A 23,808-nucleotide genomic window follows, 5' to 3' on the forward strand; every position below is an offset into this window, starting at 1 on the left:
GGGGGCATTTTGAATGGGATTATATAATTATAGTTTTGCCGTGTGTGTTTTTTCTTATTTTTCTTATCCGAAGCCGTAATTACTGCGCACAGCCATGGGTCGTTACTCCTTTCAGCTGGCCTAATCTCACAGAGTATGAATAGAAACTGTCAATCAGACGCTGCACTCTGCGGAGAGACAAGAGGGGACTGATTGCTGCTGCTGCACAGCGACACACACACACACACACACACACACACACACACACACACACCTTCTTCCTCGTTGTCTCCAATGTTTTTGCCCTCCAAAAAACAGATTTTTCCCTCCATATTCAATTTTCTGAAGACTCCTCATAGCTTGATTTCTTTGGGTGTTTTTAGGAAACATTTTCATGTTTCTAATATGTTAACAAGTACAGATTATTTATTTTTTTATTGGCTGCTACATTTGATGCCTAATTGTACCCCAGTACTTCCATTCAGGCCTGGCTGCCGACTGACACACCTGCTTGTTTAGGCTTTTTAGAGAGCGTTAGATGGATGGACACATGCATGATAGAGAGATCAAGACGGGGACAACCCTGTGTTGTTAATAAACAGTGAACGTGCACAAACAGTGGTTGCATGAAATTAAAAGACACGGCTGAATTTGTGCAATAGTAAACAGATCGGTCCTCTTCAAAAGATGCCCCAAAACAAACAGGAGATACAGTGTTTTGTTTCACCTTAAATGCTTCATATCAAAAACATTTACTGTGGCGATATAGGGAAGCACTTAAATGCTGGTGTACATTTAAGAAACATTTGGATGCTTTTTATATGTTAATACAGCATCAATTTACACGCGTTTAATACCGAAGTGGTTCTGTGTAATGTTTTTATTCTAAGTGCCCTCATTCGTAATTTCAGTTAAGATGTTTGTTTTTTTTCCAACATACTGACTTTCTTAAACTTTCCTTTTGCGCTTCATTTTATAGTCTGCACTCGTCACTATTCATTAAATGTCGCTATCGCATTGGAAGTATAAAATAATGCATAATAATAACAATAATCTTTTTTTAGAAAGTTTTTTTCCTTATGCTGTGCTGATCTGAGTTCAGGTTTATCCTGAAAAACAACAACAACAACAACAACAACAACAACAAATTTCCCCCACTTTTGTTTTTTAGTATCATCATGGTGAGATCCAAATTTAATCTCCTGAAATCTCACTTACATTAAATCAAAGCGCATATTCTGCGTCACATGATACCGGTGTTTACAGCCACCCAGACCTGCGCACTGTTTGGAAAAGCTCGTGCCCAAAGGCCAAAAGAAAAAAACGCTTTATTTACACCATTCACCGACTGCCTCATCTGCGCCCCCACCACCACCACCACCGCCACCCCGTGTGCGGATTGCGGCCTCGTGGAGATGAATCTGATCAATCAGATCAATCAACAGAGATTACTGTAATCCCGGAGGTCAGTGGGAGGGCACACATCTCACACAAGCTCTGCGCAAACATGTCCACGTGTAAGAATCCGTGTAACGATTTTTATTAGAATTGTTAGAGTTTTCACTTTAACTTCATTTAATGAGCAAACCTGAGTGTTGCCTCTGTGGAGCCATGCCAAACACAGCTATGTGAATATAAAAAACAAGTGAAGTTTTTATCACAATTTAAAGGGGAAAAGTCTCCCACTGGAAGATTTCAAACGAGGACATAAAAGGCTGCACGAGCCTCTTAGAAACTCTTTTAAAACAAAAAACAAAACAAAACAAAAAAACCACAAACAAAGTGCGTTAGATGTCACACACGAGCCTCCACGGAGTTCCTGTTTGTTCGGTAAATGTGCGCGTGCAGTGTGTGTGAATGCTGCTGCTCGTTAAAACGGACGCAGAGGAGCTCTGGCCCGTTGAAGGTTTCTCTACAAAGTTTTTACGTACAAAGTGGAGGAAACTAACTTTAACAAGTGGTCCACAGTGTGGTGGTTTACACAAAAAATCCCAGGTTCAGTCCCGGGAGGAAAAGACCCGCCAAATAAAACCTGTGGAGTGACGCTCTGTAGACAAAGTAGCCTTCTGTGTGGCTCTAAGGTCAAACTGTTTGAACGAAATGTACCTTTTTATAAATATGATTTCGTGTTGGTATTGAAATGCGCGATTACTGCTCTAAAATCTTCTTATTTTATTTATTTTTTTGCCCGTGGACTACTGAATATAATAATAAGCATGAGAAATACACAAATTTCAATTTTAGATTCAGTTCTCCCCGTTTAAAATCTGCAACAACAAAAAGAAAAGAAAGAAGAAAAATCAATATTTTTTTAAACGGAAGGAAAACTTTTGAATATAACGCCACACTTCAAAGTTACACAAACTACACTATCGTTGTGGTAATGTTTTAAATTAGAATTTCACTTGAAATTAAATGAGTTTAACTAATAATGAATTTAAATGATTATTATTAGAGTTTTACAGCATTTATTAGAAACACACAGAAAATTATCAATGTGATAATTCAGAGCGCTTGTCTGGTGTCCTCATACATGTTGCCTTTTGGTTTCTTCCACGGGATCCAAACACCGCTGCTGCTTACACTGGTCCAAACGTGACCACATATGAAAACTACTAAAGTTATGTTAGTTGTGCTTCTGTCTCCTCACCGAGTATTTAAAGAGCTACTGACTCCTGCTTTTGTGCACGTCATTATTCAAAGACATGAGTTCACTTTAACAACAGGAGGAGTCTCAAATGACAAAGAAAACAAGAAAGTAGAAAATCACAAGGTTATTAGTTTAAATGCAGATCCGTGCAGCTCTGCATTTTCCCCCAGACTACTTTTTTTTTTCAGAGAAAGAAAAAGTTAAAAGCGAGCTGTGATCTCAGTCTTAGGTCAAACGGCTGTTTGTCCTTTTTTTTTCTTTTTTAAATGATTTTTAGTTTGATGCGGCAGCATCGGGGCTGGCGAATCCGGGTTTAGTTCAGGACTACAGAGGGTCCCAGGAGCGCAGAGACCTGTGATCTGAACACTGCGGACTTTCTTCAAACTTTTCTTTTCTTTGTTTTTGTCCCCAAAGCCGCCCATCAACTGATGAGAAGAAAACAAATCTGAAGGTCAAACGTAAGCAAATTAGAAATGCGTCAGTTTGGTGTTGTGTGGACGTTTGTGGGAGGGTTGCGACCTTTGAAACTGCGACATTACACAGTTGCAAGAGCGGCGGTTATTTAAGATTGGTTATATAATGTTTGGAAACGAGCTGGAGAGGAATAAAGGAGAGAATCCACAACATCCTCTCCTGCTTTCTCACGGTGCTGCGTCCGCTTTTATTTATTGATTTATTTATAGGAGAAATTCCAGTGTGGAAGTTTTAAAGCGGAGCGTAAACTCAAGAATCGGGAGTAATGGCACATCGTCCCGGTTATAATTTTGATGCAGGCCTGCAGGTTGTTAAACAACTAAACCTGAACACGATGAGAACTTTTGTTGTTGTGTGTGCACAGCCTGCCTGTAGATGTTGAGATAAAGTCTCTCTCTAAAAATATATATATTTATATTATTTATATTTCTACTTCTACACTTCATTTAATAGGATTGCTGTGTTGTCTGTTGTGTGGGTGCATGCTGCTCTAGGATTAATAAAGTTTCTCTGATTCTGAGTCCTGACAGACATATATGGAAATATGAGGTGGATGAGACTTTTTCTTCAACCTTTGTAATCCCATGTATTCAATTAAAATTATAATTGAACACAGACAAAAATATTATTATAATTCTAGATCATGATCCAAGAAAAAGAAAAGGAGTGTAGTCTGTACTGTTTGGGACATTTACAGTAAATCACTAAATCTGACTAAGAGGAGGATGTCATGAGGTTTGTGTGTTGGACAGAAACATGAACTGAATTCTTGTAAAGCTTCCATGAACCGGTTACAAGTACATTTTGTGTTCAGTCTCATGCGAAACTTTTCTCCACAAAGATCCTGTAATGTCGAGAACATAAAGTAACCCTAAATCAAGTGAAGACTTCACAATTCATCTAAATTTTTTAGAGGGTAAAAAACTTTTTTTTTCCTATCCACTGAAGTCAAATAAAGAAATACTTTGTGTAAAAGACTGAATAGACTTTCTGCAGGATATCTGTTGTGCAGTGACAGTGGAGACTGCCACCAAGCATCCTTGAAATGCACTGACAGCGGACACAAAGAGCAGCCAGACTCAAACATATACATTTTTTTTAATCCATTTTCAACATTAAAAATACAAATCAAACATACCGGGAGCAACAAATAAACTGCTACATTCCTGAAACCTATCGAGCACTTCAGCTTTACACTAAGATGGATCTCTGACCTATCGTGCACAAACAAACATCAAAATAATCTATCCAATCTTTACTATACCCAGTGTGCGTGGTCTAATAATAAGAAAAAAAATTACACGCTAAATTGAATTCTTTAAGGCTGAATGCAACCAACAACAGAACGAGTAACAACAAAAACATGAACATTAACCAGCAGGAAGGAGATGTTAGGACTTCTTTCAGAGGAGATTATAAAGAGACGGCAGTGCAGCCAGATCATGGCACTTGATCTTTTAAGCACAAATTTAAGTTAGCAGAGCTCCCTCTGATCTGCAGTTGCACTGTGAAGACGGCGCTGGGACAGAGAGGTGGTGGAAGTAGTGGTTTGAAACCTGCAAACTTCCAAAGTTTAGGTGCTTCCGGTTTATGACCCCAGATGTTTGAGTCCTGGGTGGCTCGGACTAACACTGGCTAAACCTGAAAACTGCTCGGGTGACAGGATGCAGACGGATGAACAACGGGGAGTTAAGAGACAACGCGATGTGGCGATGAAAGGCACTTTTCTGAAGGCTTCATGGATTAAAGCAAGAGATTGGAGCTTGAATAGGTGAAAGGAAAAAGCCCCTCAGAGACTTAAATACCAAAGGATGGTGGTCAGTGTGTGTTAAAGCACTGCTTTAAGGGTCTACACATGGGCAGGAGATGTTGGTCCAGGGAAAAGTTTGGGATAAAATAATGAAAATGTTTTTAAAATGATTATTCGATAATAATATAACAACAATATTTAAACAAATTCATCAGCCAATTCTTTCACCCCAGTTTAACACCCTTAAAACAACTACAGGCTATGCACACGTACACCGAATATTTGATTCGATCTTGTTTTGGTTACACATTTGTTTTTAATTTGGGGAAAACTGGTGAGTCAACAGCATCTGTAGCTCAGCAACAACAACAACAAAAAGAAGAAGAAGAAAAAGAAAAGACGAGACTTAAAACACGAGAGGTAAACGTCAGATTTTGATGTCAGCTCCTCTTAAATGGTAAATGGTCTGTATTTGTATAGCGCTTTACTTGGTCCTAAGGACCCCAAAAAAGAACGAGAAGGAGCTTTTAAAGTACACACACCTATCACACAGAGTGAAAACCAGCTTAGAAAATCCTGACATATGTCAGCAGATCAGTGCCAGATAGCAGGAGAGCAGGTACTGAAGCATCACTTTCCCCTCCCTCCAGTGTGGCAGCTGTACATTCATTCCTCACCTACTGAAACAAGCCTATGTTTTATTTTGAAAGGCAGACTGGGGAAAGTGAAATGTTTGGGGCAGGTTGGTTCAAATACAACAGAAATATTAGGTATACCTGCTGAGATGGGTTTAACATGAACACTGAAGATGCAGACACATTTTATATTTAGGTCTTCCTTTAAATAGAGAACACTGCAGCACAACTGGTAAAAGATGGCCTTGAGATTGGAGCAGTAACGGATGCAGAGTTCTTTAGCACCCCTGATAGTCACACAGAGGTATTGCATGTTAAACAATGTTCCTAATTCGCTCTCGTCCTCCCTGAATTGCGCAGATTAGAGCCTTAATTTAGGGTCAAGCTTTTGAAGTCGTAAATGAGCCCTTGTTTACTCCTAACTCTATGAATCCAGGCGGGCTTTGCACATCAGAAAAAGACTAAAACTGAACCACAAGTAGTTGTGAGGCTGTGCTGATTTACAGGCAGACGCTGCCCTCTAACGGATGAACAAGGAAAGCACAACAGTTGAAGACAGAAAAGCAAGAGGACTTAATTACATGTTCCTTCAGAGTGAAGGTCAGAGCTGAGGAATGTTTTTCACGTCTCAGGATGAAAACCATTTCTGAGGTCCAGTGAACAGTGAATCACACCAGAGGTGGAAAAGCTGCACAGCCCGTGGCACTAATAGTGTGTGTGTGTGTGTGTGTGTGTGTGTGTGTATTAACGGGCAGCTCAGGAGGTTTCTGTTTCTTTTTCTATCTGTGAAGATGGCAGGTGTGTGAACTTCTGTAGGCGTTTGTGGATGTGTGAAACAACTGGGAACAGAAGGCTGACATTTAGTCAAATCCCTGCCAGTCACTCTGCTCAGAGTCGTACTCGAGCTCCGGACCGATGCAGCGAACGCCTTCCAGCAGCATGGGGGTACCATGGTGACGATCTGGACAAGAGGCAGAGAGACAAAAAGAAATCGTTACTCTAATCAGCGCGATTCTTACATTACAATATGAACTGTAATGAGAGATTAATCAAGGCTGTCGACTGCTAAGGGCATGCTGGGAAATGACCTGCTTCACTAGCCTGAATTTACTGTAAGAGGCATTTAATGAAACTAAATAATCTAAATGTTAATTTAAAACAAAATAAATACAGATTCTGATCCTGCACATATTCAAGACTCTTGTAGCTTTCTTTACAAACCTAAATGTGATAAGTCAATAGTTATGTTGGAAATTTACATTTGAAAAAAGTAAAAAGACCTTTGATCATGTAGTACTATATGGCCCAGTGTTCAGGCATGAAACTGGTCTGCACATAAAAACTACAAATTTTAAATATGAACTTTAAGGCTTTTAGACGTGGAGGCGGCTCTTTGTGATTGAGCATAAGAGTCGATATCCGGCCACTAGATGGCTGCAGAGTCTAAAATCTGCAGAGAAACAAGTCCGAATTTCTGGACGTTCTAGTACCAGGAAGCCTTGTGCTGTTAGTTTAGAGTGGATGGCGTTATGAGAGTGGCTGTCCCAGCACGAAGCCTGAATGACCTAAAAGTAACAAATTTTATTTCTCGCTCAAATTAAAGAAACATTGGATATCTATAACTTTTTCTTTCTGATATCTCTTCCTGTTTAATCTCCCTTCCCACTATTGCCAAGTGCTCCCTCATACAGGACTGTGTGATTGCTGGGGTTTCCTCTCTAATACTGTAGTGTCTGTACCTTAAAATATAAAGTGCCTTGAAGTGATTGTCACTGTGAATTGGTGCTGTTTAAATAAAGCAGAACTGAATCGAATGTGGTCCATGAACTAAATCAATTTGAAACCCTTCAGCTAGACACAACCACTGAAAGTCAGGCACTGGAAATGTCTGACAGGAGTCAGTTATTTGGAGCTACATTACAATCTGACAATAACCTTTGATGGCATGTTCTGGTGCAATAACAATAAAACATCGTCAGCCTATTCCAGCCACACCTTTGCACATTATGAACAGTTTCACAACATCAAAGTATTTGAGCAAACAGAGGCAAAAAAGAGAGTGACATATTTTCCTTCCTTTAAGTCTTGTTGTAGAGCATTTAGAAGTGGAAACATGACCTGTGAGCACTTGGCTTTAAAAAGCTCAGGCATCGGTCTCAAACTCATGTATATAATCCACGATGTGCACACGGTGTGAGAGACACAGACCGAGCGGCTCCTTTAAGAGAGGCAGCCCCCTTTTTCACCCCCCTCCTCCTTCTCCCCTGAGGCATCTACTCTACTTCTCCACAGTCCCTCCCCCCACCCTGCAGCAGCAGGCGCATGCTTTTTTTCGTGACTGCAGGATACACATGCAGCAACGCATTGGTGGTTCAGTGGTAGAATTCTCGCCTGCCACGCGGGAGGCCCGGGTTCGATTCCCGGCCAATGCAATTTCTTTAATTTTTTTTCCCCCCAGCCCTAATACTGCCAAAATTACTGCCAGAAGTCTGTCGTAGACTTCAAAATACACAGCTGAATGTACAGTTACAAAGCTTAAAATTTTCACAAGTAACACATCCCCTTCCCCTCTGGACACACGATATATGTCCATGAAATAACTAAACTACTCATCCAGGCCATCATAGTCTAAGGACCTTGGAAAGAAAAGCGTCTGGACTTCTTTAAGTTGCTTGAAGACGTTTCACCTCTCATCCGAGAAGCTTCTTCAGTTCAAAGGGTCAAATGGTGGAGAGTCCCAGATCAAACTACTCCCACACGTTTGCGAGCTTGTCTGCAGCCACTCCTATTGTTATCTTACCTACTTGCAACATGTGAAACTCACTAATCTGCTTTCTAACAGTACATGTTTTGATCGTCACCGGTGAGTGGCTAAAGACTTAAAGCACTTTGACATCAGGTGATTCTTTTTACCATACTGTTTTGGATACACCGTTTTTTTAAGGTATTAAGAAATAACGTATATGGGCTCCAACAAACGACCACCTTAAGAATAGATGAACATAAAAATAACTAGCAGTTCAAGCTTTCATCAAATTAGATTAAAATATTGGGAATGTCTATTACAGTTTCCCTACAAGATAAAATCACTTTTTACATTTTAATAACTAACTAAAAACTACCATTAGGACGCTTCCTATCAGCCTCACTGGATATATAATAATTAACTATACATCGGATAACAACCATGTGTATTTATACAAGACTAAAGGCTCAGCCTGCAGCTGAGTTGTATTATACTCCGTCACTGATCTGATGTGAGCGGTACAGCTGACGTAGAGTTTAATCCATTGATCTGGTTTTCATCCAGGACTCAGTTACACACAAACATCTGAACAGATGTTCAGGCCACATTATGAGGATAAAAATAAACACTAAACAACACAGCCATCATTCATCCTCAACTACGCAAGTACCACACACGCACGCACGCACGCACACACACACACACACACACACACACACACACACACACACACACACACACACACACCACGTTCTGCTATATTTACACAGACACAGATGGAAAAACACACTGCGCACCCCCTTTAACTAATTCTTTAACTAATTCTCCATCTGCTGAGAGAAACGCCACAGACTAATTCAGTCTCACTGACATGGATTGAAGAGGAGGATGCAAATTTATTATTACAGCCTCCGCGCAGCAGGACAGAGCAGAACAAAAGATTTATGGATTACAAGAGCCATATTGTTTCTGTCGTATCCCTCACCACAGAAAAGGGGACTTTTTAAAATGATTTTTCGGTTAGTATTTCTGAACATTTTTGTTTTTATTATTTTAAAAAATTTGACCACAAAAAAATTTAGCCTTTCTTTTTTAGTGGTTCATTGTGACTTACTTTGGTTGTTGTTTTAAAAGTTATTCAGACCCAAAAATTCAAAGTAACCAGCAGGTGGCAGCAGCACACCAGAAACAAGCGACCTTTGGGATTATCTGTTAGTTCTCCCTTTAAAACCAAAGAAGAAATGACTGATCATTTATAAATTAAAAAGTAAAATATAATGAAAATACACTCACAGGACACTTTATTAGGTACACCTTACTAGAACCGCGTTGGCCCTCTTTTTTACCTTCAACATTGCTTTAATTCTTCATGATTCAACAAAGTGCCGGAAACATTCCTCCGAGATTTTGGTCCATGTTGACATGACAGCGTCACACAGCTGCCGCACATCCATGATGTGAATCTCCTGTTCCACCACATCCCAAAGGTCATGTCTACATGGATAAAAGCATCGAGCTGCTGCAATGTGACTCGCTGAGTAGGCGCTTTCATTGATGCGTCCTTGAACAGGTGTACTCAATGAAGCGGTCAGTGAGGGCAAATTCTGATGTTATGTAGTTTGATCATTTAACTTTATAGGTCATTTAACAGTCTGGGAGAACTACCAATTATATATTAATTATCAAATAAATCATTTATCAATAAGTTAATCAGGTATTTATGTATTTTACCTCATGTAAGAAGACATGGAGGAACAAACAAACAAAAAAAAACACTTTTAAGAACCACTTCAGATTTTAGAAAACCTGTGGAAAATGTATGATTTGTTTCCACAAGTTTATGAAATTTTATTAATCAAATTAAGTGATAAAAACTAAACCAAATGGCTCCTGGTCAGTTTGTCCTCTACACTTAATGAGGTAAATCGTCTTTGGCCTTCCTTCGAGGTTTCATGAGCCTTAGCAACTAATCTATGGAAGCCTTCCAGTCATTTCAGTTTAATAAGTTCCCAAATGATTAATGGTTTTATAATAGAAAGTCTCACGGGCATAGGTAGTCGTATGGTAATGACTGAAAAATCAATCAACTACACAATGCCTCAGCTATAAAAAAAAGAAAAAGGTCTTTTATAGGATACAATGTGGTGTATTTGTAACTATTTATACAGAAGAAGCAGACAAGATTATATTATCACATATATGTTGTTAAACACAACCTTACCCATGACTCTGGCGTGAACTTTAACTCTGACGCAGACGTCGTCGTTGGTCTCGCTCAGCAGCCTCACCTCCTCACACAGAACTCCCTCGTGCTGGGTTATGTACTCGCACGTTATCTTCAGACCTCCTGGAGAGACATGCAGGACAAAAAAATAGCAACAAAGACAGAAAAGAGAGTAAGTTTCCTCTTTATTGGCACATTTTACTAACGCACGCACATCTCTACTTTATCGTCTCTGCGTGAGATGTTTTTCATAAGGATAATTCGAGTGTCAGACAATCCAGAACAAAATGTCAACAGGATGGAAAAAAAACAAACACAACTGACTGATAAGCACATGAATATATACACACACACACACGCGCACACACACAAGACAAACATAGTAGCACACCTGTTAACATAATCAGGCTGAGAGTAATATAAAGGGTGTGACGATAAACTGAAAGTAAAGGTCAGTAACCTGCTTCAATTACAGGCATGCAGTCGGCATGACTCCCAGAAACCTCTGACCCATTTCAGCTGTTTTATTGGCCAGGAGAAGCTCACGTTCATGCTAGCAGTTAAAAAATGTCTTTTTTTAGCCCACACAGGTGGCAGATGTTTAGGGTTTACCGACTATTGCGGCATGACGGGCGGCAGGAACACAGAGAAACACAGGAAAGCGTCTGAAAGTCAGATCTGTTCCTATGATTTATTTATTTTTTTTCAAAGAAGGATCTCTGTGCTGACATGAGCTGAACTGTCTGCTGCTGTAATCCTCAGCCATCTGGAACTCTGCAGCCTGTGACTGTGCTGCCGAGTTACTTACTTTTTAGCTTAGCTATGCTTTCGAAAAATATGACTGCCACTATCCTTCAACACAGTCCGAACTCTCTGAGGCAGCTTTCTTGTAATGTCTTCAAGTTGGAATAGTTCTTGAGGGTTCTTGAAGGACAGTCAAAGCCCTTTTTTGGATGTTTCTGCCTTTTATTATGTTCTCTGTCAACACACTGCGTCAATAATGTTGAGTTACGATGAATTATAATCTGTTTTTTAATGCTGTTGCCAATCAGTCGATTTCCAGTTGGAACTGCACAGTGGATCATTTTGCAGATCAACATTAGCCGAGGTGGAGGTGGCAGAAAGCAGATGTAAGATTTTCACTGGGAGTGACAAGAATGGACAAGATTAGAAATGAGTGCATCAGAGGGATGGCTCAGGCAGTTTGGTGGCAAAGTTAGAGAGACAAGACTGAGATGTTTGCATATGTGCAGAGCAGAGACAGAGGATATATCGGACAAAGGGTGTTGAAGATGGAGCAGGCAGGCAGGAAGAAAGGAAGACAACAGTTGAGGTTCCTGGATGTAGTGAAGGACATGCAGAGGGTTGGTGTTGACAAGGTGAGGTGGAGGAAGATGATCCACTGTGGCAATTCCCTAAAAGGAATCGGCCGAAGAAGAAGAAGAAGCATGGTGTTACTAGCAATTTAATGTCTATGACAACAAAGAGTATAAAACCTCAGCATTGGTGCCCTGGATGGTTTACCTGTCTTGTGATCATTCACTGGAGATAGGTGAGATAGTTGGTCAGTGAAAACGTGTTACAGAATATGAAATGTCTCATTTTCCCTACATTTTGATATCAGGTCATCTTCGAGCCATGATTCCTCAAAGCAGTTTTCTAATATGATCATAGTCTGAGGTGTTCAGTTGGGAACTTTTTTTTTTTTATGAGATTTTGATATAAAATGACCCAAATGTATTGTAAACACAGTACCAATGACCTTTATACCACAAAAGGTCTGCCTGACTCACAGTTTAAACAGGAAACTAATGACTGTAAACTGCAAATGCAGCTTGTTTTACATATACTGACTGGGAAAGAACAGGGCTTCGTGTCACTGAAAGTGAGGGCTGAAGGATGGCAGCTGATTAGTTTAACAAAATAACTATCAACATGTACCAGCTTATCTCACAGCTTTAGATAAGCATTTAATTGAGTTTTTAGCCTGTATTTCACCTCTCAGGCAACATACATGTGAGCTGTTAGTGGAAGACATTTCCTCCATTTAATTGAGATTATTGCAACTGTAGTAACTGCTCTGCTCCCAAATTACAGAACGTATGATAACTCATCTAATCTACAAACATTTCTTCTGTAGCCAAGCCTCTGTTTTTATTGCAACACATTTTGTAGTTAGAATAATGATAAAGGTACAACTAACGTCAATAGCAGCCTGCATGCAGATCATTCTAGTAACGCTACTCTGTGTTGTTATTATGGTTTTTTCTTCTTAGCATCTGCTTATTAAACGCCGGTAAGTCTGACAATATTACAGAGTCTGGTCACTGACTAAAGCCGGATTTATGCTCCTGCTTTTGTCTCTGTTAGCTCTCAGAGAGAGGGATCATGGGAGTTCAACCAATGCAGAGGCTACAGAGGTACACTCGCCTGCAGTCCTCCAAAAACAGACAACACAATGTAAACCTTGTGCGATGTACTCTGGAGAGGCTACAAAGCTTTGTATAGCAGCGCACAGGCTAACAGGGCATCATACGACTCCTAAAGGGATCAGCCAAACAAAGAAAAAGAAGATGATATTATGGTTTTAAAAGCAATAGGAGTATAAAACCACAGCATTGGTACTAACATATTAGACTTTAGGCCAGCCTGTTGTGCAGTCCTTATGCTATATTCACTAATCTGTTACTACTGATTTGGTTTTATTACCTAAAGCGAATCTAAAATAATCACATCTGACATAAAGACTGCACTACATGAAAAATGATTTTCCCATTTTTGACTTTTTCAGTAATCATTAAGCTAACATGTTACATAAGACTGATCATGATGGACAAATCCCAAACCAGTGACCTAGTTTAGCTCAAAGTCATCAGTCAAAAGATGCGACACAGACAGGCATTGATCATTTGAACGTAATTACAAATTTACATTATTATTACTTTTCACAATTTTAATGGAAAACTGTTTTTTGTTTTTCCATCGCTCGTGACCTCACCCTCTTGTGCCGGTGTGATATCAGTGATCCGGAGGTGTGGACCGGGTAGCGGCGCTGGACACACATTTTTACCCAGAGCTGGGATCTCAGGCAGGGTGAACACTATTTCATACCGGTGCTGTGTCTTCAAGAAGCCGACCTGTAGAGAGGGAGAAGAGGTTTTAAACAAGAGTCCAGCACAGATTTAGAGATGAAGGCAAATCATTTTGTTTTCTTTCTCCTTCCTTTATTCAGCCACATCAAAGGGAAAGAAAGGTTAGCTGAGCAGAGACGGTCTATATAGAGAAGAAAGTGGTTGAGCCGTGCTCTCACATTTCATAGTGTAAGCCTATTACGGGTACATAAAAATGATTTATTTTATGGATACATATAAGCGCTCCACTACAGGGCTGAGTTTTCCTTGAGAGAGTCCTCTAATTGAAATGATTATCTGTGGCTTCAGTGATTGTAATCCCATCACCTCTGCCAGATTTTCATTGTAGCCTGATGGGGAAAGAAAACCAAATTACCCTCTGAATTTCACTCAACTCCAAAATCATTTTAGTGATGTTAATCGCGCGTGTGTGAAGCCTTCAGCACTTATTCTTCTACTCAAGTATGAAAGCCATCAGCTCCAGCACCCAAACAACTTTAGCACCCAATGATGGTAGACATTTAGCATAGCCAGGATCAAGTGCAAGAATTGCAACAAAAGAAAATTAACACATTTGTTTGATTTCAGTACTTTTGAAACAAAAAAAGGCAAACAGAGAATAATTTTATGTTTTCAAACGTGAGAAATTTAGGCTTTTCCAAGTTCTAATACAAACAAGTTCCACATATAAACAACGCACATAGCATTCAGCAACGTGTAATTGCCTGAAACTTGCATTCCTTCCAGTGGCCAGGGGAGACTTTTCTAACTAAAGTCTATGGGAAAATTATTCTCTTCTAAAGTGATTTATGATCTTAGTAAAAACACTCCAATGACGACCTTATGCTCTTTCAAAGTTGAGCTAATTTCAAATCTTAGGTAAAACAGTATAATACTCATTTTTGCAAATGAAGGTCCAATTTGGTGTAAAATAGACAATAATCCTATACATATAGCATTAGTTCACAACAATAGTCATCTCAAGGTGCTTTATACTGCAGCATAAAGAGGTTAAAATATTACACAACATTCTTTTTTATGCAAGTCACTACAGCATGAGCATACAGTATCACTCGGTTTCTAAGTCAGATCCAATAGTGACTCATTACATATAATTTAACTCTATAAACCAGAGAGTGTAGATCCATCTTCTTCATATATTTATTCTTAGGTTTTATTATATTAAAATACGAATGTATTTATGATTTAGACAGCTGCTCAGGTACCCAACAGTTGATTCTGTTCATCTGGACGCAGCATTTTCAGTGAGCAAAACGTTTCGGCACTCATCCAAGTGGCCTCTTCAGACTGTAGTGACTTGCTTAAAAAAAGGATGTTGTGTAATATTTTAACCTCTTTCAGACTGAAGAAGTTGCTGAAGAAATTATTAGCCCTGGCTTTGGTGATTGTAATCCCATCACCTCTGCCAGATTTTCATTGTAGCCTGATGGGGAAAGAAAACCAAACTACAGGGAGTGCAGAATTATTAGGCAAATGAGTATTTTGTCCACATCATCCTCTTCATGCATGTTGTCTTACTCCAAGCTGTATAGGCTCGAAAGCCTGCTACCAATTAAGCATATTAGGTGATGTGCATCTCTGTAATGAGAAGGGGCGTGGTCTAATGACATCAACACCCTATATCAGGTGTGCATAATTATTAGGCAACGTCCTTTCCTTTGGCAAAATGGGTCAAAAGAAGGACTTGACAGGCTCAGAAAAGTCTAAAATAGTGAGATATCTTGCAGAGGGATGCAGCAGTCTCAAAATTGCAAAGCTTCTGAAGCGTGATCATCGACCAATCAAGCGTTTCATTTAAAATAGTCAACAGGGTCGCAAGAAGCGTGTGGACAAACCAAGGTGCAAAATAACTGCCCATGAACTGAGAAAAGTCAAGCGTGCAGCTGCCAAGATGCCACTTGCCACCAGTTTGGCCATATTTCAGAGCTGCAACATCACTGGAGTGCCCAAAAGCACAAGGTGAGCAGGTCAGCCACTAATCAGAAGGTCGGTGGGTCGATCCCAGGCTGCATCCTGGCTGCATGCCAAATATCCTTGGGCAAGATACTAACCCCGTGTTTGCCTACTGGTGGTGGTCAGAGGGCCCGGTGGCGCCTGTGTCCGGCAGCCTCGCCTCTGTCAGTGCGCCCCAGGGCAGCTGTGGCTACAATGTAGCTTGCTATCGCCAGTGTGTGAATGTGTGTGTGAATGGGTGGATGACTGAATGTAGTGTAAAGCGCTTTGGGGTCCTATGGACTAGAAAAGCGCTATACAAATGCAGGCCATTTACCATTTACTCAGAGACATGGCCAAGGTAAGAAAGTGTAGAGTACACCCAGCACAGACACACGCACACACAGGCAGGTATAGCCAACTTCCACGTTTATTGATATATTTGTATTTTGACAGCTGACTCAGTCGCACCGTCTGACAGCTCGAGCCCAGCTGATCTCCTCTGGCCGCTCCTCCTCGTCTCACTATAAACACAGCGGAGGAGACCATCATCAGTCCATAAACAATATCAGCTGTTCTTACCGGCCTCGCGGCGCCGCCCCGTTGAGCCTTCCGCTCCACTCCTCCCCTGCAGCTGCGCCCGGGGCCACGCCTCCGCCACACACCCCCACCGCCCGTTCGAGGCCGGGGAGCCGTCCGGCCGAGCCAACTCCCCCCCCCCCCCCCCGCGAGCGAGAGAGGAAATCGGCCACTGCCATCTGCGCCCCCGGCCTATGGATCACCTTGAACTTAAAGGGCTGCAACGCCAGATACCACCGGGTGATCCGGGCGTTGGCATCCTTCATGCGGTGGAGCCACTGCAGCGGGGCGTGGTCCGAACAGAGGGTGAATGAGCGTCCCAGGAGGTAATAGCGCAGGGAGCCGACCGCCCACCGGATGGCCAGGCACTCCTTCTCCACGGTGCTGTACCGGCGCTCGCGCTCTGCTAGCTTCCGGCTGATGTACAGGACAGGGCGGTCGGCCCCCCTTACCTGCTGGGACAAAACGGCTCCCAGCCCTCTGTCCGAGGCGTCAGTCTGCAGAACAAAAGGGAGGGAAAAGTTAGGAGTGTGAAGCAGCGGCTCTCCACAGAGAGCCTTTTTCACCTGCACAAACGCCGCCTGGCACGGCCCCGTCCACTGGACCAGATCCGGGGCACCCTTTCGGGTGAGATCGGTCAGGGGGCTGGTTAGCTGCGCAAACCCCGGCACAAAGCGACGATAGTAACCCGCCAACCCCAAGAACCGTCTCACCTCCTTTTTCGTCCTGGGGCGCGGGCAGGATGCGATAGCCGCCGTCTTCTCCACCTGTGGACGCACCTGCCCGCCCCCCAGGTGGTACCCCAGATACTGCACCTCCCTCCGTCCAACCGCGCACTTCTTCGGATTGGCCGTGAGCCCCGCCCCCCTCAGGGACTCCAGGACCGCGGCCACCCGCAGCACATGCTCCGCCCAGGTGTCGCTGTGGATGATCACGTCATCCAGGTAGGCGGCAGCATACGCTGCGTGCGGACGCAGTACCCGGTCCATGAGACGCTGGAAAGTGGCCGGGGCCCCGAACAGGCCAAACGGAAGTGTCACGAACTGGTACAAACCGTACGGAGTGGAGAAGGCCGTTTTCTCCCTGGCCTCGGCAGACAAGGGAATCTGCCAATAGCCCTTGGTTAAGTCCAGTGTCGTGAAAAAGCGGGCCGTGCCTAACCGGTCCAGGAGCTCGTCGACCCGAGGCATGGGGTAGGCATCAAAGCGTGACACTTCGTTCACCCTGCGATAGTCGACACAGAACCGTATAGACCCATCCTTCTTCGCCACCAGAACGATGGGGCTACACCAGGCGCTGTGCGACTCTTCTATTACTCCCATCCTCAGCATTTCCGCCAATTCCCTCTGCACGATTTTTCGCTTGTGCTCCGGGAGCCTGTAGGGCCGTGAACGCACCGTCACGCCAGGCTGCGTCACGAAATGGTGCTCGATGAGGGACGTCCGGCCGGGCAGGGGGGAGAACACGTCCGCAAAACGCTGTTGCAACGCGACAACATCCGCTCTCTGGGCCTGTGTGAGATGGTCATCACAAGGGAGGGAGGCGGGAATGATAGAATTTGGCACCTCAGGCCCCAACTCATCTCTCTCCTTCACCAAGCTCACCAGAGAAGCGGTTTCAACCTCTCGCCACAGTTTGAGGAGATTGAGGTGATAAATCTGCGTGGCTCCTCCCCTGTCCGACCGAGCGACCTCATAGTCCACGTCCCCGACTCGCCGTGTGACCACAAAGGGTCCTTGCCACTTGGCGAGCAACTTCGAGCTGGAGGTAGGGAGTAACACAAGCACTTTATCTCCCGGTGAAAATTGCCTGAGCCTAGCCCCTCTGTCATACAGGCGTTGCTGACGCTGCTGAGCCTGGAGCAAATTCTCCCGTGACAACCTCCCCAAAGTGTGGAGTTTTGCTCTCAGGTCCAACACGTACTGAATCTCATTTTTGGCGGGGCTCGGACCGTCCTCCCAGCTTTCTTTAATCAGGTCGAGCACCCCACGTGGCCTCCTGCCGAACAGCAGTTCAAAGGGAGAAAATCCCGTGGAGGCCTGGGGCACCTCCCGCACTGCGAATAACAGAGGGTCTAGCCAGTGATCCCAATTGCGTTCATCCTCGTTAATGAACTTCCGAATCATGGACTTTAAAGTCTTATTCAGCCGCTCCACCAGCCCGTCAGTCTGAGGGTGGTAGACGCTGGTCCGAATAGATTTAATGCCCAGTAATTCGTACAGTTCCCGCAGTGTACGAGACATAAACGACGTGCCCTGGTCAGTCAGTATCTCTTTCGGGATTCCGACTCGGGAGATGACCTGAAACAGTGCCTGCGCCACACTCTTTGCAGAGATGGTGCGCAGCGGAACTGCTTCCGGGTACCGCGTTGCGTAATCCACCAGGACTAACACAAAGCGGTAGCCGCGTGCACTCCGGTGAAACGGCCCGATGAGGTCCATGCCGATGCGCTCAAACGGGACCTCAATGAGGGGGAGAGGGCGCAGCGGCGCCTTCGGTATGGCCGGCTGGTTAACAAGTTGGCAGTCCGGGCAGGACGCGCACCATCGGCGCACATCCGCTCGGATGCCCGGCCAATAAAATCGGGCCGTTATTCGCTCCAGAGTTTTCTCATAGCCCATATGCCCTGCCATGGGGTTATAGTGGGCCGCCTGGAAAAGAGTTTCCCGGCGGCCCTGCGGCACCAACAACTGGGTGAGTGTTTCCTCTGTCTGAGTGTCACGACTCACTCGATATAATCGGTCGTTTAATAAGACGAAACGCGGGTAGGTCTGCGCGGCCTCAGGGCGCACCACGTGACCATCAATAGCCATCACTTGGTCAAAGGCTGAGCGTAGGGTGCCGTCACGAGACTGCTCCAGTGGGAAATCGCCCATGGGGGACACTTCCGGGGCCGGCGGGACGTCCCGTGAGGGACCCGCCAGCTCCTCCCCCCCGGAGTCGGTGTCGGACGACCCCGCGTCACCGCTGAATGCCGCGCACACGCTACACCCCGCTTCCGGTCGTGATCGCACCCCCGCGTACTGCCCCAGTAGCTGATGAAACCCCGGCCAATTGGTACCCAGAATCAGGGGGTGCGACAGGCGCGGGCTAACCGCCGCCGTTACTCTATGCGTTTTGCCCTTATACTTTAATAACAGCGGCACAATGGGATACCTGTGAACGTCACCATGCACACACCTCACCTCCACCCATTCTGCCTCCAGCAATGCCCCGGGGCGAACCAAGCTTTGGTGTACGAGGGTCTGCGTGCAGCCCGTGTCCACCAACGCCTGGCGTATACCCCCTCGAGTCCTTACCGGAATACTGTATGTCCCTCCTGGACCGGGGGAGGGTGCTGGGGCGCCAGCAACACGAAACACCTGCCCCACTTCCATAAGCGGACAATCCCTCCTCAGGTGCCCCGGCTGCCCGCACTTCCAACACTCCGGCCCCGGCGTCTGTGCTGCTCTCCGTGGCTCGGGGGCGGCTCCACTTGGCTCGGCTGCCCTGGACGGCACCAACGCCGCGAAAGGGTTAGTGGGGCTCAGCGCCGGCAGCCGCTCTGCCTGCCCTGGTGCCGGCACACGGCGTCTCGGGGCCGGCACTGGGGCCTGTTTGTTCGGCCTCCGTCCGGCGTCCCCGGGTTCCCCTGCTCCAGCGGCAAGGTGGTCTTCCGCTAGCGTCACCGCTACCTCCAGGCTTGCGGGCCGGTGGCACCGGACCCATCTCGCCGTCTCCGCTGGCAATCCCTCCGTGAACTGTTCCAGCACCACCTTGTCCACCAGCTTCGTCTCGCCCTCCGATGCTCCCGGTTGCAGCCAGCGAACCGCCGCGTCGCGCAGCTGCCGGGCCCAGGCGAATGGTCGGTCCGTTGTAGCCAGCCGACAGGCCCGGAACCGCCGGCGATGGTCTTCGGCGGTGAGCCCCAGCCTGTCCACCACCGCCCGGCTCACGTCCGGGAAGCTGCTCCTCGACGCCGGAGGCAGACTCAGGGCTGCTGTTTGTGCCTCCCCAGACAGCAGGGGGAGCAGCCGCGGAGCCCACTCCTCCCGCGGCCATTGGCAAGCCTCCGCCGTGGCACGGAAGGTCTCCAAAAAAACTTGTGGGTCGTCCCCGTCCCCCATCCGGGACACCGACACCGACAGCGGCAAGGGCTTCGGCGTGGCAGCGGCCCCGACCAGCCGTTCCAGAACTTGCGTCTGTCGGTCCGTCTGCTCCCGCAGCGCGGCCAGGTGGGCACGCTGGTCGGCCGCCTGATCCCGGCTCATCGTCGCCATCTCCGCCAGCATCTGCGCCAAGAATTGCAGAGGCTGGGCGGGTGGCGTGGCCTGTGGGTCGGACATTTCCCCACCGGCACTGTCCTGGGTTTCGGCACCACTTGTAGAGTACACCCAGCACAGACACACGCACACACAGGCAGGTATAGCCAACTTCCACGTTTATTGATATATTTGTATTTTGACAGCTGACTCAGTCGCACCGTCTGACAGCTCGAGCCCAGCTGATCTCCTCTGGCCGCTCCTCCTCGTCTCACTATAAACACAGCGGAGGAGACCATCATCAGTCCATAAACAATATCAGCTGTTCTTACCGGCCTCGCGGCGCCGCCCCGTTGAGCCTTCCGCTCCACTCCTCCCCTGCAGCTGCGCCCGGGGCCACGCCTCCGCCACAGAAAGGCTGAAAGACGACCACCACTGAACAAGACACACAAGCTGAAACGTCAAGACTGGGCCAAAAAATATCTCAAGACTGGTTTTTCTAAGGTTTTATGGACTGATGAAATGAGAGTGAGTCTTGATGGGCCAGATGGATGGGCCCGTGGCTGGATTGGTAAAGGGCAGAGAGCTCCAGTCCGACTCAGACGCCAGCAAGGTGGAGGTGGAGTACTGGTTTGGGCTGGTATCATCAAAGATGAGCTTGTGGGGCCTTTTCGGGTTGAGGATGGAGTCAAGCTCAACTCCCAGTCCTACTGCCAGTTTCTGGAAGACACCTTCTTCAAGCAGTGGTACAGGAAGAAGTCTGCATCCTTCAAGAAAAACATGATTTTCATGCAGGACAATGCTCCATCACACGCGTCCAAGTACTCCACAGCGTGGCTGGCAAGAAAGGGTATAAAAGAAGAAAAACTAATGACATGGCCACCTTGTTCACCTGATCTGAACCCCATTGAGAACCTGTGGTCCATCATCAAATGTGAAATTTACAAGGAGGGAAAACAGTACACCTCTCTGAACAGTGTCTGGGAGGCTGTGGTTGCTGCTGCACGCAATGTTGATGGTGAACAGATCAAAACACTGACAGAATCCATGGACGGCAGGCTTTTGAGTGTCCTTGCAAAGAAAGGTGGCTATATTGGTCGCTGATTTGTTTTTGTTTTGTTTTTGAATGTCAGAAATGTATATTTGTGAATGTGGAGATGTTATATTGGTGTCACTGGTAAAAATAAATAATTGAAATGGGTATATATTTGTTTTTTGTTAAGTTGCCTAATAATTATGCACAGTAATAGTCACCTGCACACACAGATATCCCCCTAAAATAGCTAAAACTAAAAACAAACTAAAAACTACTTCCAAAAACATTCAGCTTTGATATTAATGAGTTTTTTGGGTTCATTGAGAACATGGTTGTTGTTCAATAATACAATTATTCCTCAAAAATACAACTTGCCTAATAATTCTGCACTCCCTGTACCTTCTGAATTACCTCATCCAAGTGACTTCTTCAGATGGAAGAAGTCACTTGGATGAGAAAATGTGTCTCCCACTAAAAACACTACGTCCAGATCAACAGACTCCCCTTTTGGGGATTTATTTAACTGGATGATTGAGCATGCATCAAGAAGCTGCTCAGATAGTTTAGGAAGTTTAAGAAATTTGAAATTTTGTCAAACGTTTTCATTCTCTGACAGTTTGTGCACTTAGCATGAGGCCACAATCACCATCATCAAATGCACTGATGGGAGTGGAAAGTTCTGCAAAAAATCTACTAACCACTGTGACCAGATTTCTACAAAGAGCAGCACAACTCAGCAGGTCAAAATCAAGCGGAACCAATGTGGGAGTGAGTACTGTACTCGCCAAATTGTTACAGGGTAAGCACAGGTTTTACACCTTAGGCCTAGATTATACTTTGCAGGATATGAATACAGTGAGCTGGAGACCCGACGGTGGAGTAGTCTTTTCTGTTATACACGTTTGATTTCTGCTATATTGGGCCTCTCTTCCTCCCACCACATTCCACATTAGGTTCAGTTCAGTCTGCCATTCTGATAACCCTCTGCAATAAATTAACACCCAGTGACAACTATCACAACCACAAAAGCTGTAAAATGAGACATGCATTTTTTCAGTGATAAATTCAGTGTTATTTGCAATAACTAGCCTACCGCTCTCCTCATGTTTGTGTGAATCATTTGAATACCCTTCTCCCAAAATTGTTGTGCACTGAAAGGGAAACCTCCACCCAGTTTAGTTTGAAAAATATTCATTGTGCCTCTTTATAAAATCTGAGCAGCAGATCTTCAACACCAAAAGAACATTTTGCACTGATGCTGCCCACAAATCTGGTCCATAGCAACCAACTGAAAACATAAAACTTGGTAAAAGATCTGTAGAGTCAGTCAATTATCCTGCATTTTATGCTCAAACCTGAGATAAAGAGTATTATAGTTGGCATAGTAAGTGCAAGACAAAGCTGCAAAAAGTTAGTGTGGGATGATATAGTAGTAGAGATATAGAAGTAGCAGCCTCATATTAAGCAAAGAGAAAAATTCATGAGGGGGAGTTATCACAGCAAGTGGTGAAGAAAGCTGTGCAGAGGAGACGAGATATACAGATACATCGAGAGTGAGAGAGAGAGAATGAGACAGCAGGGCCATGCAGGCAAGGAGAGATAAGCGTAAAGACCCTCCAGCTAAAGCTGCAAACGGCATTTTCAGCCCCACGCGACCCCTGGTTAAAGCAACGGGCAGAGCAGAGGCTCCAAACAGCGCTACAGAGACAAGAGGGAATGCTGAAGGAGTGCTGCAGAGAAGAACAATCGTTCTGTGAGTGTAGTCCCACGCACGTCCACACACTGTGAAATTCAAATTTCAGGCTCCACATTAAAACAACAAAATAAAGAGTTTAGGCAGGAAAAAGCCCAACCAAACAGTTGGAAGTGAAAAACTCAGCGTGAACCATTTCAGTTCATAAGAAAAAGAAAGCATTCCTGTTTTTGGTATTACAATATATCATGTGTAACACTGGAAGCGTTCACCCACAAACAATGGTCCGATTCAGCTGGCTGACAAATACCACACATTTCAAGAACTCGTCACCCCACTTCACCAAGACAGTTCAGTCAGTACTTATGAACACACAACACTGACTGCTGACTACATGTAGAAGCAGGGAACGCTTACTTGGAAGACATCACTTGTGAGAACAAAAAAAAATTCTCCGTAGACCGAGTGAGCCACTGACTTGCAAAGATTGAGCTGTAAGCTATTTGTCTGGTTACATTTGCTTTATAGCTGCTGGCAATACTTACATAACACATAAGAAATTAATTTTTGCTGGACTTCAAAGGGCAACTCCATAGAGTCAGCTTCATTTATTCAGAGTGCCGACATGCAGCTTAAGCAGATTATACTAGGAGCACTCAATAACTCAATCAGTTACCAGAGTAACCAAGGTTACTAAACAACATATAAGTTTACACT

General features: G+C 44.7%; 1 protein-coding gene and 1 non-coding gene across 3 annotated transcripts in view; one reads left to right on the forward strand and one right to left on the reverse strand.

The window, feature by feature from the left end:
* Nucleotides 1–4,182: 4,182 nt before the first annotated feature.
* Nucleotides 4,183–23,808, reverse strand: part of adisspb (adipose secreted signaling protein b) — a 57,450-nt gene continuing 37,824 nt past the window's right edge. For both annotated transcript variants that reach the window (XM_004570720.5, XM_004570719.5), the window contains exons 4-6: nt 13,457–13,595; nt 10,456–10,581; nt 4,183–6,449 (exon numbers count right to left, since the gene is read on the reverse strand). In XM_004570720.5, coding sequence (XP_004570777.3) covers nt 6,349–6,449; nt 10,456–10,581; nt 13,457–13,595 — 366 coding nt within the window. In that variant the 3' untranslated portion in view covers nt 4,183–6,348. The remainder of the gene's footprint in view (nt 6,450–10,455; nt 10,582–13,456; nt 13,596–23,808) is intronic.
* trnag-gcc (transfer RNA glycine (anticodon GCC)) lies at nt 7,850–7,920 on the forward strand. The gene has a single exon. It is a non-coding gene; the product is annotated as a tRNA-Gly (tRNA).

This window comes from Maylandia zebra, linkage group LG3 (assembly GCF_041146795.1).
Source record: "Maylandia zebra isolate NMK-2024a linkage group LG3, Mzebra_GT3a, whole genome shotgun sequence".
Taxonomy (NCBI): Eukaryota; Metazoa; Chordata; class Actinopteri; order Cichliformes; family Cichlidae; genus Maylandia; species Maylandia zebra.